Source organism: Engraulis encrasicolus, chromosome 5 (genome assembly GCF_034702125.1).
Source record: "Engraulis encrasicolus isolate BLACKSEA-1 chromosome 5, IST_EnEncr_1.0, whole genome shotgun sequence".
NCBI lineage: Eukaryota > Metazoa > Chordata > Actinopteri > Clupeiformes > Engraulidae > Engraulis > Engraulis encrasicolus.
The window spans coordinates 25,323,824-25,335,943 of NC_085861.1; the positions used below are offsets into that span (position 1 = coordinate 25,323,824).

The 12,120-nt window shown below is 47.6% G+C and overlaps 1 protein-coding gene across 1 annotated transcript in view; it reads right to left on the minus strand.

Annotated features, from left to right (window-relative positions):
- Positions 1 to 12,120, minus strand: part of LOC134448430 (eukaryotic translation initiation factor 3 subunit H) — a 50,503-nt gene that overhangs the window by 2,386 nt on the left and 35,997 nt on the right. Inside the window, exons 5-7 of the mRNA XM_063198106.1 lie at positions 9,193 to 9,342; positions 5,870 to 5,993; positions 664 to 796 (exon numbers count right to left, since the gene is read on the minus strand). Of these exons, the coding sequence (XP_063054176.1) occupies positions 664 to 796; positions 5,870 to 5,993; positions 9,193 to 9,342 (407 nt within the window). The remainder of the gene's footprint in view (positions 1 to 663; positions 797 to 5,869; positions 5,994 to 9,192; positions 9,343 to 12,120) is intronic.

Genomic DNA, 12,120 nt, shown 5'->3' on the forward strand with positions numbered 1-12,120 from the left:
TGATAAAGCAGAAGCGCGAGGAACTACCCTTTTGTTTAAAAAACGAAAACACTTGTGGGATGGCCTACTGAGAACTATTGGCCCAGCCATGACAGAGGGGCCTCGTGAAAGGAGGTAAACACGAGTTCATGAAGAGGATGATGAGGTGTGGGCCAGAAAAAAGAGGGCAGTGTGTGTGTGTGTGTGGGGGGGTGTGTGTCAGGTCAAGTTGGGGTGCACGTGCCTGCCTGACTGTGCTTGTGTTGCAGTATGGTGTGTGTGTGTGTATGTGTGTGTGTGTGTGTGTGTGTGTGTGTGTGTGTTTGTGCTGTGCGGTATGGTATGGTATGGTGTGTGTGTGTGTGTGTGTGCTGTGCGGTATGGTGTGTGTGTGTGTGTGTGTGTGTGTGTGTGTGTGTGTGTGTGTGTGTGTGTGTGTGTGTGTGTGTGTGTGTGTGTGTGTGTGTGTGCTGTGCGGTATGGTGTGTGTGTGTGTGTGTGCTGTGCGGTATGGTGTGTGTGTGTGTGTGTGTGGTATGGCGTGTGTGTGTGTGTGTGTGTGTGTGTGTGTGTGTGTATGTGTGTGTGTGTGTGGTATGGTGTGTGTGTGTGTGTTGTGTAGCAGGTCAGCTGGCCGGCGGAGGTGAGATGAGATGAGAGGGGACGAGGCTGAGTGGCAGTTACCTGCAATCAGGAGGGTGTCCATGCGGGAGGGGGGCTGCGGGGGCTTGAAGAGCTTAGTGATGTCCTCCTCGGCCAGGGGAGCCTCGCCACGACTCTGCCTCTGGGCATTCTCCTGCTGCCGCCGCTGCAGATACTACACACACACACACACACACGCACACACGCACACACACACACACACGCACAGGGCACGGAGAGGGCAGAGAGGGGGAGAGGGGGAGAGGGGGAGAGGGTGGGAGAGAGAGAGAGAGAGAGGGGAGAGAGGGAGAGGGGGAGAGAGGGAGAGAGAGAGAGAGAGAGGGAGAGAGAGCAAGGGAGAGAGAGAGGGTGAGAGAGATAAGGATAGACAGACATACAGAATGGAGAGACAGACAGGAAAGGACAGAGTGAGGAACAGAGTGAGCGAAATGGCAGAATAGAGAAGGAGAGATGGATAGAGGAACGAATGGGGGGGGAGGGGGGAAGAAGAGGACGAAAATAGTGCGGGAGGGGGGAGATAGAGAAGAAGAGAGGGATGTGGTGACATTTGAGGAGGGGGGTGGGAGAGAGAGAAAAAACAAGAAAAGATGAGTCTCAAGAAGAATTAGGAAAGAAATTAATAAACCAGCACAGAGCAATATTCTTCCTACTGGGAGGGGAGCAGAGGGGACAGACAGAGCCAAGAAGATAACAGACGGAAGGAAAAGAACAGGCAGACGGCGTGAGAGTGAAAGAGCGGGAACGCGTTCAAAAAACACAGGAGTGGAATTGCTCAGGGAACGTCTCTACTACCGTGTCTCAGGGGTGCAATGAAACTACTGAGACATAAGGGATATTGAAAAGACTTGAAAAGAGCAACTAAAAAGAAGAAGAAGAAGAGAGCGTGGGGAGGGCGGGCGGCGTCATAAAACTCCCAACGTAATCTGTTGATGTCTGGTGCAATTGGTGCTCCAAGCTTTATTTAGCTAGACGTTCGGGAGTAGCGAATGTCTTAACTAACGGACGTCAAACAGGGAGAGTACAGCCTGTAGAGCAGGTGTTTAGTTAGCCGGCTTCTGCCAAGGCCTCTTTTGAAGGCTAAAAGGCCTTGCTACCCACACAGCAGGGGGTGACCGAATCTCCCTCCTGCCTCACAGGTTCAGAGCCCTGAACACACACACAAAAAGGTCCGTTTCATGCCATGAAACAATTCGTTATTAAACTTTGACAGAGAATTTAATTCGGCAGGGGTTTTAAATTGAAATGAACGCCCCACTGCCAAGAAAGATGGCGAAGGGAAGGGAAGGAACGGAAAAGAAAAAGAAAAAGAAAAGGGAGGGCGAGGAGAAGGAAGAGAAAGTGTCTCCGTGACTTGCTTGTTCGAGCCCTGGGATTAAGCAGCTGCCTCGATGGCTGCCACGTCTTATGGTAATAACTTTGTTTCCAATTTCTAGCAACACAGGGCTTATTGCTCTGTCGAGACTGTGCTCCTTTATATATATATATATATATATATTTTTTTTTTTTTTTGGCAGGGCGGAAGGGGAGCAGGTAAAACATATTTCACCCCCCCACCGCTTCTTCCTCCCTACCTCCTCTCCTCACCTCACCCCACCCCAACTCCCCTTAAGATAAGATTGGGGCAAGGCATGCCACCAACACGCGAGGCACATTGTGCTTTGAAGTTAAATGGTGATTGATGCCGGTTGTTTTGCTGCTATGGCACACTGGGGAGGCTGGCTTGTGCCGTGGCAAACAGAGGCGTGGAAATGATTGATGATTGGGGTAATTACCTCCGATTTGGGCGTGGGCTGATGTAAGGGCCACCTTAACGACTAACGAGAGGGCGGGCAGGCGGGTACGGAGGCAGGGTTGGTACGTGAGGGCAAGAGCCACTGGTCAGGGCCCTCGCTTATTTTCCCTGCCGAAGCGATTCCGTTTGGGGAAAAAAAAAGGGTCTTTGGAAATGTTTTTTTTTCAATTTCAAAGGAGGCCTTGTTCAACATCTTCATGAAATGTCACATTTTCAATTAAGCGCACACTTGCCAAACACAATCCCGTGAAAGACATTTAATCTTAACATACGTATGCTTGCACAAGAGTGTGGGAAGCGTGTGAGTGATTCAGTGCGAAAATGTCAAAGAAACTCAAAAGGAATAGTAAATGACAATGCGCTATGTTGAGGTATTTCTAAAGACAAATGTGTTTCAAGACAGCTCTTCATCATCTTCCCTCTCATTATTGTCATCCATTCTCCATCTCCATTGGGGTCTTCAGTCACGTCCACCCTTCATTGTTTCCCCATTGTCACCCTCTCTCCCTTCTATTATTTCTATTATTTCTGTCTCGTCATTGTTAAATCCATCTGAGAACAGTGGGTGACATTCCGGGAACTTTCAAGACATTTTTGTGGCCTGATGTGTGTGGATGGATGAAACCTGAGGGGCTGAGGAATGAGGATACACATCACCTACCTACAATCAGCTCTTTGTGAATCTACAGAACCCTCTCAATCTTTTTCAGATAAGACAGCGGAGGAGACACAGGAAGCGAAGTGGGAGAGAGAGACGAGGAAGGATCGGGAAATGACCCAGGGCAGGAATCGAACCCGGGTCGCCCACGTAGCAGTCCAGTGCCCAGCCGTTACAGCCTCGGCTCGGCCGAACCCTCTCAGTCTTATCCACACATGACATTTGTCCACAAGCTTTCAGGCAATCCCCAGTATCTTCTGAAGCGTCATACCCACACAGTATATGCTATGTGTCAGTCCGTAGGGGTCTTTTCAGCCATCACCATTCACCAATATGCCTTCTGACTGCCTAGAGATTCTTTCCGGACTTCACCTACGCACAGTCTTGTCACACCTACCCACACAATATGCTCTGTGCCAGTCTGCACTCGTTGCCCGTCTTCCTGAGACGCTTCCTCGCTTGAAGGCTCACGGTGCGGCCTGTCGAGATGCCTGACAACGTCGAGCCGAGTGACCCGCTCAAGAGGCAGCCTGTCCAAGATCAACTCGGGAGGTTTCGCCCCTCTTAGGCTTTCATATGCATGAGATCGAGCCGACTCCCATCACTCAATGCAAGGCACAGCGGGACGGCTATGTGTATGCGTGAGCGTGCACATGTGCCTGTCTAGGATGGGAGGGGTTAAGATGGTGTGGAATGGAGTGGCACACTCATGCTTACCAGGTGAAAATCAAACATTCTATCTCTTTCCTTTGATCCCTATATCCCGTTCCTCCTCCCCAACATCACTGGCTTGCCTATAACCATGTGATCTTTTTTTTCAAAACCGTTTCAGGCAATGTCTCCAAGAGAAATCAGTGTGAAAAGAGTCAAAGAGCAAAAATAAAAAATAACACAAGGGAGGATTACATGTCAAGGGCTTTTCAGTGACCAGGCGAGCTCCTACGACGCGATGCAAGCATAGAAGCGGCGGGTGTGGTGGCGGTGGTGAGTGGGTGCGGGAATCAAGCATCAATTAAAATGTCAGCCCCCAAACCAAGCCTGGCTGTCCATCGACCGGCCTTATCTGTGTCCAACAAGGAGGACACACCAGCTGATTAAAGAATGAATTATTCAATATCACCGTCTCCGGCGCAGGTCATTGGTCATTGCTGTCAGGTTAGCGCCGTTTGAATAACACTGTCAGCACAGCACTTCACACAACCCCTTCACAACCCCACCCTTGCCATTAACACCCCCCAGACACACACACACACACACACACATCTTTCCATCCCTATACAATGCACGTCAACACTTTGAAACTTACCATTTTACTTTCTTTTATTAATTGGGCCAATTAACTGTTCTACCATGAACCTTGTAATGAAAAAATCATTCGCCCAGGCCACGCAAGAATTATTAACAATTATTTTGTTCATTAAAACAAACTTGTTGTACTTCCGTTCTCCTGGCCTTCGTTAGAAGCTGACACAGGCAGGGGTGGATGTGGAACTGGGGATAGTAGGGCCTGAAGTGGCAGACTAAAGGTACATGACATTTTCTGGAGCAGTCATTTGCAGATGGTTCTGAATGTAGGTGTAGGCCAACGGTGAACACTAGAGGGAGGGGGTGGGGGTAGCAGAGGGCAAAGAGGTAACATGTTGCTGCCGCTGCTGCCATTTGTGAAAGGTTGCGGGCGTAGGTGTCTGTAGTTATGACATGGCATTGGTGAGAAAAGGAGGAACGGTGGCTGAGGTGGGAGGTGTGAGGGCACCTGCCGCCTCCAGTTGTGGATGTTTAAAGGCAAGAGAAAGCATTGGGGAGAATGGAGAAACGAGGAGAGACGAGAGAGGTGTGAGGTGAACGGTATCTGAGGTTCTTACTAGTGCCGTCTCAGTCACCTTGTGTAGGTGTTCGTTTTCGCAACTGCTGTGTCTTGCAAACAGAAAATAGGGGAGGTGGGAGTTGTACGGCACATGGAGTTCTTTTTTTTCCTTAAATCATTTGTGGGCCTTTTTTGTCTTCATTTTGAAAGTACAGTGAGGAGAAGGACAGGAAATGAGTGGCAGTGAGATATCGGGGAGGATTAGGAAATGACCTTGGGGAATCCAGGTCCCCTGCATAACATTTGACACTTTTCCACATACAACCTGGCACTGTGGTGCTGTGTCGTGTCAAGCTGAGTGGTGGTGCTATTGTGTTTCCATTACAAACTGTGTCATCCGGAGTGTGGTTGGAGTTGAGCTTCTGACATTGTCACTTAGCATTACTTTATGAAGGCTAGTTGACTAGCGTAAGGTCGACAGATATCTAATCTATCGAAGTAAGCCACAAATAAGTTGAGCAGCATCATATTTGGATACTACAGTGTTTTTTTCCCCCAAACATTTCTTTATTGAACTTTTCTTATGTTACAGCTTACAGTGTTGATTTTTAGATTCAATTTTAATATCAAAGTCTAAAGTCGATCGGGTGGCCGCCATGATTGTTTTTTGATTCATCGTTGAGGGCGAGCTGAAGCTTGGCATTCTGGGAAGTAGGCAGCGACAGAACCCGCTCAGCCGGCCGAAAAACAGCAAGGGCTGTTTTTTCAGCTGTGCTGTGCCGTACTTGGCTAATGGAAACACAATAAATGGCGGTCGAGTCATACCGGGTAGAAAACGGGCAGTGGAAAAGGGCTTAAAATGGTGCAGAGGCCAGCACATTGACTTCTTACTGCTGCTGCCTCTGCTGGCCAGTGTAGTATTTTGTTGGTGGTGAAAGTGATGAGGGGAGAGGTGTTCAGAGGCGAACAGTACCTGGTGTTTCTGCTGCTGCTGCTTGCTGAGGTTGCGGGTGTAGGTGTTGTACTTGACGATGTCCTGGCTCAGGTCGTCCACGCGGTCCATCAGGAGCTGCAGACTCTTCTCCAGGTGGTTACTACTGCAAGACGTCAATACACACACATACGCAGAGTCAGCAACAAGTTCATAGTCAGTGAACACACATTTTCTTCAGAATTAAGAAAAGGTATTCTCCTCTCTAGTTGGTAGTTCATAGTTTTTTTTTCCTTCTGCACCTCCTACCATCATCATTCGTCAATTCTGTAGGCTCAAACCCTGATAGACTTCTACTTTTGCATCTCAGCTGTGCTCATTGGCTAATGCTCGTGGTCTTGGAGAAAGGAAGTCAATGTGTGTTCTTTTCTACTGTGTACGCTGTGCTATCCTGCACCCATATCCAACTATTGGCGAGACAGGCAGCTAACGCTACTTTACTCCAGGGGGTACTGGCCCAGTGTAATACGCTTGCCACTCTCTCTGGATAAGAGCGCTAAGAGTACCAGCTAAACGCAACGTAATACCATGTAATGTAAAGGAGCCAGGCAGAAGGGGTGGAGAAGAGGTTTCCAATCTCCAGCTGGGGCCCTTGCTCCTTTCCTTCTCCCGCCACCATGACGGGCAGGCCCCCTTGAGTCAGACCAGAGTCTCTTAATCTGCGTTACAGAACAATTACCCGCGGGCCCAACATTCATTTATCTCTCAGCGAGACGCTGATAAAGAAGGTCAATATGCAGCGCATTTGAAGACGGATGACATCGCACGGGGCTCCGAGACGGAAAGGTGGTCGCGCTGGCTGCGCGCTGGCAGGGACTTTTTGGGGGTTGTTATCTGTCGCATTTGTAACTGCCAGCTTGGTGGCGGAGTTGCGGGCTCGGGGAAAAGTAGAGGATGTCAGGGAGGGGCAGTGGATTAAACAGGCAAACTGCTCTTCCACTCTGCGACGCAGTTTTTTTTTGCATTTCAAATTAAAGCCGTCATGTGAGTGAATCTGCAACCAGTGGAGTGTCTTTTAGAGCAATGCCATCAGCAGTGCACAGCTTTTTCCCCAAGCCTCTCTTCTGCTTTTTTTTTTTTTTTTACAGTACCTTCCTGCCACCGCAGCACCAGAGATTATCTCGTAAATCCATAGCCCAGCAAAACTTTAACTCGCCCACATAAGTGATTTAAATTTAAATGACATTAGAAACAGTTATGAGGCTTTTCCCTCCCATCGCTGCCACCGTAGCAGTGTTTGATGAGGGGGCTGTGAAATACACCAACCTCTCTCCCGTCAAACATCTACCTGCCTACACATTACCAGAGGGATTACAGACTGACTAACTTACAGGGAGGGAAGTCACTGTGTGCCCAGAGGTGCAACTGTGAGCTGCTGCATTTTGAGTGGGATTTAGAGAGAGTGCCGTGTGCTCTTCTTCCATCCATACAGCATACAGGTTATAGGGGAACGTGTACGTGGAGGAGAAGGGGGATCATGAATAGATATAAACACATCACATAGAAGCTTAGTGTTTGGTAACAGTCTGACTATTTCACAGATATATACAGTACAAGTGTGTTCTTGCTGCACAGGCGCTGGAGGTGATTGATAAGCCGACGCTTGGAGGTGGCGTACACAAAACATGTGTTAGGGGGCTGGCGGCAGAAGTAATTTGCCTGCTCAACACAAGAATGTTTCAAAATATATGCAATAACAGGAAGGGTCTTTCGAGATAACCACTGCACATCACTCATTCTAAAGTGTGCAACCTCATCGCGCCTACAGTGTTTGCTGCTGGTTGTTGTTCCTTCGTTTCACTTCAGTAGCCACCCCTGTTACAAGCTGAGCTCTGGCATGTGTTTGTAACAGGGATGGAAAGGTTACGGCTGAGTATTGTTTCGGTGCGGTTGGGTGTACTTGTTCGGCACACTTACAAGGACGGTTGGCCAGAACGGTGCAGATGCCCATTCCTGCACCAATTACATTCGGAACTAATGGGGAAACCATCCACATTCGTACCGTGATCTGTTCTTTTCTGCATGTGATTGATTGTGTGTTACCAGGATGAACCTGCCGATGTCTATGTCGTCGGCACAGTTCGCAGAGGGGAAATAAGAATTTTTCAATTCATATTGTGAACCAACTTTCCAGTTACCAAAAGCTTAGATTTTAGGCGTGAACATGTTGGTTTGAGATGAGGTGCGAAAACTGGCACCAGCATGGTTCACTTTTTGATCTGAACACACTAACTGTGGCCTCCAAGTATAATACAATTCTGCTATTGTCAATGAGGGAGGAATGTATAATGAAGTCTGAGTATTTCATTGTTGATCATGCGAAAGACAGCTATGTTAAATGTTTTGCCGCACAACTGAGAGAAAAATCCCATAGGATACAATTAAGTCTAACCTCAAGCAAATAAGTTGACCTCAAACAACAGCCTTGAGAATGAGAACATGGGGAACATCAAAAAGAGAATATGCACACAAATCACAAAACTGTTGACGTGCTGGACCAAAATGATGATAGTAAAAAGAAATAATAAAAGGTCTGCAGCGCTGATAAACCTCCCAAACGTTTCATTGGCGTGATGTCTCGGAGCAATAATCAGTGTTGTGAACCTTCATTATTCCTTTTCAGTTTCGTTAACACTTTTAGTATTCACGTTAGCCGCTAATGCGATGACTCATCAGACGTGTTAAGCAACATCAATAATAACAGCCTTAAGAGCAGTGAACAAGAAAGTGGTGAATACATGCAGCAAATGATTGGATTTGCTGAAGAAATAGTATATAATTTAAGTCACTTACACAGACAGCTGGGCTTACCTTAGTGGCCTACACGTGAAGCCTAAAATAAAGTGGTCCCTCAGTTTCATACACATGGGGCACCTACTAGAGAGTGTGAACATTGGCAAGGCCCGGAAAACATCTGTTTCTCCAGTTTGTGTCCACATACTTTTTCAGCTTTAATAAACAGCTTGTGACACTAGCCTTCTGTGTGTGCGCCTAATTTTTGTTACTTTTCAGTGTTTTTTGTGATCAGACTCACCAAATACATCATAATAAACTGTATTTGTATAGCACAGTATCATACATGCAGCTCAAAGTGCTTAACAAATGGATAAACAACAATGTTAAAATAAAAATAATGGTGATAATACGGTTCAAAGTCTAGGCACAGACGCCAACCTTTTTGTTAATACATGTCTTAGAAGTAACATGCGTAGACAGTTAGACATACATTAGGGGCCAACTCCTAATATAACCTAAACCTACAATAAAAGTGCCATCTGAGTTTCATGTGCATGAGGTGAAGCTACCTGCTGGACAGGTTGAGGAGCTCGTGCTTGTCGGCCACCTGGGACTTCTCCTCCAGCTCCCACAGCAGTACGTTGACCAGGTAGGAGTTCTTGATGACGATGGGCACCTCCTCAAACATGTGCTCATAGCCAACTAGTGCCTTCTTCAGTCTATGGAGAGAGAGAGAGAGAGAGAGAGAGAGAGAGAGAGAGAGAGAGAGAGAGAGAGAGAGAGAGAGAGAGATACACACACACACAGAGACGGAGAGCGTGTGCGAGAGAGCGAGCGAAAAATATATATAGAGAGAGAGAGCAGGGGACAGAGGTAGAGAAAAAGGAAGGGAGGAAACTTGTTACTTATAAGCAGACCAGCTGGCAGGGGCATGTTTCAGCTTATAACACACCATACCCATCCACCCATCACAGTGTGTGCTCTTGCTAGCATTCAATAATTTACTCAATAAAGCGCTATGACAGCTTTTGAACTTTATCTCTCTTTTTTTTTAATCCCAAGGTCTATCGAAAAATTTAAAAGGACCCCCATTTGCTGCGAACTCAATACTGAAATGGCGTTATTGAAGAGAACTTGCTGCTGTGCTGTTGCCATCATAATAATAATAATGTGTGAGGGGGCACAGAATTAAGTAGACTCCATGATGTGCATGTGCAAACAGAGCGAGAGAATGTCATGGGTGAGCGGTTAGGGCGCCAGACTTGCATCCCAGAGGTTGCCGGTTCGACTCCCGACCCGCCAGGTTGGTGGGGGGAGTAATCAACCAGTGCTCTCCCCCATCCTCCTCCATGACTGAGGTACCCTGAGCATGGTACCGTCCCACCGCACTGCTCCACATGGGGCTCCACTGAGGGCTGCCCCCTTGCACGGGTGAGGCATAAATGCAATTTCGTTGTGTGCAGTGTGCAGTGTTCACTTGTGTGCTGTGGAGTGCTGTGTCACAATGACAATGGGAGTTGGAGTTTCCCAATGGGCTTTCAGATGGAACTGAACTTTGTCTGCTTTAACTGTCATTTCAAACAAGCCTTCTTGTATGGGCCAGTGGCACTGCAAAGAAAAGCTAATTTTCCCTAGCCTAGTAAACCAGTGCCACCAGCTGGACACCGACATTTTTCGGCTGCGAGTGGGTCTGGCCTCGGATCGGTCGAACATTTTGAACACATTGCCTTGAATCTGGCGAACCAATCACAACGCAGAGATTTGTTTTGAATCAAAGCGGGCAGGGTTTTGAGGGAGGGACGACGAAGCTCGCAACATTAAGAAAGCACATCAGCGAGAAAGATCGCTGGTTGGTCAGAGCGCCGGCCTATAGGCAGAGGCATGGTTTGAAAAACAATGGGTTGTTCTCATCAACAATCTTCGGATGTATCGTTCATCGGGGCCAGACTAAATTACACATCCAGTCTCACATTTAGGCTGGTTTATCAGGCTACATTTCCCCCACATTTGCATGTAGGTGATTCGGGCCCCAATTACAGTCGTTAATTCATACACATTTGGACTGTGATGAAAACGCTCCCTTCTTTGGACACAGAATTATGATCATACTATAATTCACCCGTAAACAAACATCAAACATTTATAGGGCGACACCACACGCTCACGCTCCCGTTTCCCACTAAATTCCAATAACAAACCGTCCCCCAGAGATCAAACACATTCCATTTGGCATCCTTTCTCCCCTGATGCCCCCCCCCCCCCCCCCCCCCGTATCTCTTGCAGTGGAGATACGGCGCCACAATCTTTTACATTTTTAAAAAAAAATCAGACCATGGAGCTGTTACTGTTACTAACACCCACTCGTTACACTTGGATCTGGTGGCAATTTAAAAGCAATTACCACCTGCTTTAGTCACGTTTGTCAGTGGCGGCTGACTCTGCGCGCCTGTTTACTTGACCACAGCGCCACTGAGGTTGATCCCTCTGTGCTGCCATCATCGTTAGTCTGAAAGGCTAAAGAGACGAGCTCATGTGCTGCCTGGCAGGTGTACACTGTAGGGGTGTGTACTGTTGGGGTGTGTGTGTGTGTGTGTGTACGCACGTTTGCATTATTTACATCAGACCAAGGGAGCATGCGGTTGCTGCACTTGCCCAAACATTTGGATACTTAATAGTGTGTGTGTGTGTGTGTGTATGTGTGTGTGTGCGCGCGTGTACGCACATTTGCATCATTTACATCAGACCATGGGAGCGTGCGGCTGCCCTTGCCCAAACATTTGGATACTTAATATCCCTGTTGGTCTATGTGCACACAACAAAAATGAGTTTGACTTTCTGTTTCTCTATATGCGTGGCCTGACTCTGCAGTTCCCGCCCGCCAGGAGAGCAAAAAGCCCTGCCAAGGTCTGCGGACTGATTTCCAATAGAGATTTTGAATTAAGGAGGTGCAGACTTTAATGCCTAATTCTCAAGTCCGAACAGGTCTTTCAGGGCAGGCCATTTTCTCAGATACACTTTTTTTTCTACGCTGCGCTGTACATATTGCAAATACAAAAACTATGGCTGTGCCAATGTCCGTAGTTCAATAGGAAACCTTGATGTGATGTGAGGGTTGATGTGGGGTTTTTGTTAAAGATCGCCTCTCAACGTAATTTAATTAATATTGCCGTGTTCCCAATTGTTATTGAATGTGTTACGCGTTGGTCCTGTTTTAAAAAACGTTCTGGTTGCTTTGTTTCAAGACGTTTTTGCAAGCTGGCAAGGTGGCTTGTGGAGAAACGAGAGAGTGTTCCGTGTTTCTCGTGGAAATGCGTCTCTGATTGGCTCACTCCTCCTGCTCTCAAAGAAACGCGTCTCTGATTGGCTCAGTCCTCCAGCCTTGGGAGAGAATGTAATGGGAAACAGAGTCGCCACTTCTCCGGGTGGTACTGCACTATAGGGGCGCCAACGGAGGCGTGCAGGCTCCATTCAGGGCTGTGCTCTTTCGACAGCGACCC